We start from the raw sequence: 4,437 nt of genomic DNA, 5'->3' as shown, positions 1-4,437 counted from the left end.
TAAATAAGATTCTTCAATATTATTGAATTTTAATTCTAGGGTAAAGTAATATATCCGCATATTTTATTTATATACAATATGTATAAATAATGATGTGATTTGACTAATTTTGTTGAAAGAATATTTGTACTTTTTACGTAAAACTTCAGTCTTTTACAAACTTTCTTGTAATTAATAAACCAGTAAACACAATATTAATAAAATCTATTAAAATTATAAACAAACTCATAAGTTTTAATTTTAGTCCTTAAAGGTTGAAATATTTTGCTCCAATGTCGAGACATTTGTTTTAATCCAAAACATTACTATACTGAATCGATAATGTTGCATGTGCCACGAAAATGATGATAGTGTCAGATAACTTGTTGTGAAACGAAAAAGCATTGCATGTACATTTCTGTTGTTTTGTTGACCATGAGTTTGATGATCTTTTAAACTTGCCCATAGCTAAGAAATCAAACAGTATATCTAAACGAAATTAATTTCAAATTATTTTTTAGGTTCTAAGCTTTTATCTAATCTTTCAGAAGTTGCAAAATTTATTCCACAAGAGTCTTTTTTATCATAACCAAGTACACATCTTAAAACTATTTAAGTCTTCCTTAGTAATTTCTTCTTATCTTTAATAGTAACGAAAATAATTTAGATGAACGTTTTAAAATTGACACCCTGTATATTAAAAATAAGAGATATATTTTCTTCATAATTGGATAGGCTTTTTACAATGGCAATGTACAAATATCAAAATTGCAATTATATTATAACATATGTATATATATATAAGCTTCACATTTAAACACAAGATTCTTTATTATATTTTTTTAATACCAATATTTTAATAATTATAACAAGGGTTTTTTAACAAGAGATGTATAACATTGTATACAAATTTTCAAAAACCTATAGATAATTTCAGTTATGCTCTTGCATCATTAATTGTTGATGGAACTCTTACCTCAATTCCATCTAGTTCCTTAGACATTACTATTTGACAGCCTAGCCGTGACCTGAAATTAAATATTATATAACTGAATATGTCAATAAATATATTTATTGCTATACAAATTAATACTAATACACAATAAGATTTCTATTTATCCATTTGAAAATCAACATTGTAAATATGCTAATTCAAACATAGATTTGTAATGATTATAGGGTCATAAATAAAAAACTATGAAAATTTATTATAATTTCAGTTTCGTAGTATTCAGAGATAGCGATTTGAAATTCTACATTGAGATGCAGATTTCGAAAGTACCCAATACTAACCTGTTTTTACATAAATTTAAATAGAAAAATTCACTTTATAAAATATTAAAAGGTAATAGAATTAATAATGTGAATGATTTGATACTGATTATTATGAACTAACGTATCTGTTAATTCATATGCTAAATCCAACATGTCTAATTCTTCATCTGTTGGTTTGTCAGGAAGTGCATCATAAACTTCTTTCGAAAATATTAAATGGCACGTACTACAAGTTAATGTTCCTTCACAAGCACCTATATCAATTATATTTTAATATTACAACATACTTATATAATAAAGTATCAAAAGTTAAAAATAATAAGAATATTAAACTTGATAAAAATTAAAATTTTCAAATATTTTCTACCTCAAAATTATTTATTTTAAATTAAGTAAATTATGCTTCTTTAAAACATACCATATCCATCTAAATCAATTTCATTATTTACTACTATGTCTAATATAGTATCTCCAACTTTCCCTTTTGCTTTGATTCTCTCTCCACTTGCTTTAACAAACGTTATATTTACTCTGAAAATAATATTTATGAAAGATAAAAATTATCTCAATATAATTTTCTTTATTTTTTGTGTTTCTTCAATTAATCTTCTCTTAATTATACCTTAATTATATGTATCACTTATGATAATAGAAATAATTTAAAAATAAGATATACTTGTCTTAATAATACATAAATAAAATTCGTATATCATATATTTATAACAGTGTTATATTTTTAGTTGTTCACTGTCAATGTTGTTCTTATTAATACTATTCTATTAATACTATGTTATTTTTCTAGATGTTATACTCCTACAAAGAGAAAAATTTCTTAGACATTACTATTAGCATTATTATTTTGACACCAATTTTATATTGGAAGGTAAGTACTGAAATTCTATTAAAAAAAGAAGGAAAACACAAGAAAATTTGTATCACTTACTCTTGTTTTTCTGAAAGTGGTTGCGTGGTCGATATTCCTCTTGTTGCCTGCAAAAAGGGCAACGTTGTGTTGCTTGTATATTTTGAATAATTTGATGCAATACCGAGAATTGATCTCGAAAATTTTTGTAATTGATTTACTAACGCCATTCCACTGTCATAAATATCATGAGTATGGGACACCCTGACCGAACACCAGATAAGTATTGCGGAAAATATCAATTGTAGATCAATTGTACTTTGTACAAAAACTTCCACGGCATTCTTCGGCTGCTATACTGGGACGTTCCTTTACTGTGATAGGTTATAAAACGATTCCTAACACAAGTGACGTATCTCTACCGGACACGTGCTCTTCGGGCCACACGTTTTATGATACAAGACCAGCAAAATGATCAATGTGTAATTTTACATATCTTACATTTTTTCCAAATGAAATATTGTTTTTATTAAACGTTTAAAACCTCAGGCAACATTTATTTCATCTGATTTCAGTTTTACAAATATATATCTATAATACATATCTGTATAAATTACGGTCTGGTTATATCAAACAGGGACCGACACTCGCTAGGGAAAACTGCCCAAAAATTGAATCGTAAAAACCAATATGAAAGACAACAAATTTCTCGTTCTGCGGAACAAATAGAAATGAGCAGAGTATCTTTATCTTTATCTGAGACATTCAAAGCGTATCACGCATACGCTAAACCTGAAGAAAACTTTCTTGTCTTCCATGTTCATTTTTCCCTTTCCATTTTCGAACGGTTTCTTCTATATTTATTTATATGTTCGTGATTGATGCTATTGACAACATACAACTAAGGGGAAATACGAATAGTAATAGATAGATGTATAATTCATTATGCAATTTTATAGAATTAAATCTTATTTATCTTCAGATATAAAAACTATATTTACCAGCTGAAACACTAACGCATATGCAGTATAATATAATCTACTTAACAATCTCGTTTTAGTTATAATATGTGATTAATTCTTTTGCTATTTCGCTATAAACAGTTTCTTGTGCATACAATATTTTTTATAGTATTCTAATATATTGTTAGATATTGTAAAGAAAGTAAAATACAGTTATTGAAGTTTGGGAACATTCAATGTTAACCTTGCTTCAAAAAATAATCTTTCGAATGAATGGGGAATAGATTTTTAGTATTATAGTTGGTATAATGTCATCATTGTTTACAATGTGTTAGAGTTAAAGAAATGAGACAAATTAATATTTCAGAAGCAAATTCAATATTTAAATGATGTTATTTTAAAATGGCAGATGATATGAATGTTCTTTTTATACGAGGAAATGGAAACGTATGTATGGTAATGGAAACGTAATGGTTTTATCATTATTTTAGTACAAGATCTTAGCATAATAGTAATTAACAGTATCCATTACCTTTTAGTCAATTTTTGAAAAATGACATATATGATAATTTGCAATAGTTTGATAATAAAATACTTGTATCAATATTAATAACGTATAATTTGCTATCTCAAAAGGATACAGACACAGCCAATGATAATGTTTGGGATGATAGTGCATTAATAGAAGCATATGATAAAGCAATAAATTTAGCAAAAGAAGAAGTTATCAAGCGAATGGGAATGGATGTTGGAAATTCTCAACCGAAAGAAAACCTACAAAATCTTAAGCAGCCTAAACACGCAAGTAAATTACATAAGGTTGTGATTTTGATAGAATATTACAAATTTGATACAGAATATTATTAAATATATTGATTAAGAAGCAAATTATTTTATTTTGCTATTTACTTATATTTATTTGTATACACATCTTTTCTCTATAGATCCTATATATATATACTTTATTGGCTATTCCGTTATTACAGGCTGTAGTTGGCGGGGAAATAGTCACTATGGATCGATGAACTCCATTGTAACAACGCACCTTCGAATTGCATCGGAAACGCTTCTGTATTGCGTCCACCGTATAACCTATCATCGTGTGTTTAGGGTAAATCAGTGGATCGGAAGTTACGTTTCTATGTTTCTCGCCTGTCAGTATAACACTGTGCAAGAGATACAGCAAGATCCTAAAATCATTCGAGTACAAGTAGCGTAAAATGGTCGTTTAAATTTCAATAAATTAACTATTCATACGTTAATTGTACGCGGTCAGGATTAAGGGGTACGGCGATGGAGAAGATTTTGTTAGCTAGATGTTGAGTAAATAATCGAAGATGATAATTTTATAAATGTTTC

General features: G+C 27.2%; 1 protein-coding gene across 1 annotated transcript; it reads right to left on the bottom strand.

Moving 5' to 3' along the window:
- Window positions 1-775: 775 nt before the first annotated feature.
- Window positions 776-2,594, bottom strand: LOC117240762 (adrenodoxin-like protein 2, mitochondrial). The gene is made up of 4 exons (XM_033506798.1): window positions 2,198-2,594; window positions 1,673-1,785; window positions 1,376-1,508; window positions 776-1,007 (listed from the first exon to the last, which is right to left on the bottom strand). The coding sequence occupies exons 1-4, from the start codon at window positions 2,344-2,346 to the stop codon at window positions 917-919; spliced, it is 486 nt and encodes a 161-aa protein (XP_033362689.1). The 5' UTR covers window positions 2,347-2,594; the 3' UTR covers window positions 776-916.
- Between the last annotated feature and the right edge of the window lie 1,843 nt (window positions 2,595-4,437).

This window comes from Bombus vosnesenskii, unplaced genomic scaffold (assembly GCF_011952255.1).
Source record: "Bombus vosnesenskii isolate JDL3184/JDL3185 unplaced genomic scaffold, Bvos_JDL3184-5_v1.1 scf7180000014873, whole genome shotgun sequence".
NCBI lineage: Eukaryota > Metazoa > Arthropoda > Insecta > Hymenoptera > Apidae > Bombus > Bombus vosnesenskii.
Note: the sequence above shows the minus strand (reverse complement) of the source record. Positions and strands in the feature narration are given on the sequence as shown.

What these genes read in the sequence shown, in the direction of transcription:
- LOC117240762 (XM_033506798.1), bottom strand. Translation starts at nt 2,346, where the DNA reads ATGGCGTTAGTAAATCAATTACAAAAATTTTCGAGATCAATTCTCGGT. An exon ending in CCACTTTCAGAAAAACAAGA is followed by an intron (nt 1,786 to 2,197) that starts GTAAGTGATACA and finishes TATTATTTTCAG; the next exon opens with AGTAAATATAACGTTTGTTA. An exon ending in GCATATGAATTAACAGATAC is followed by an intron (nt 1,008 to 1,375) that starts GTTAGTTCATAA and finishes ATTTAATTTCAG; the next exon opens with GTCACGGCTAGGCTGTCAAA.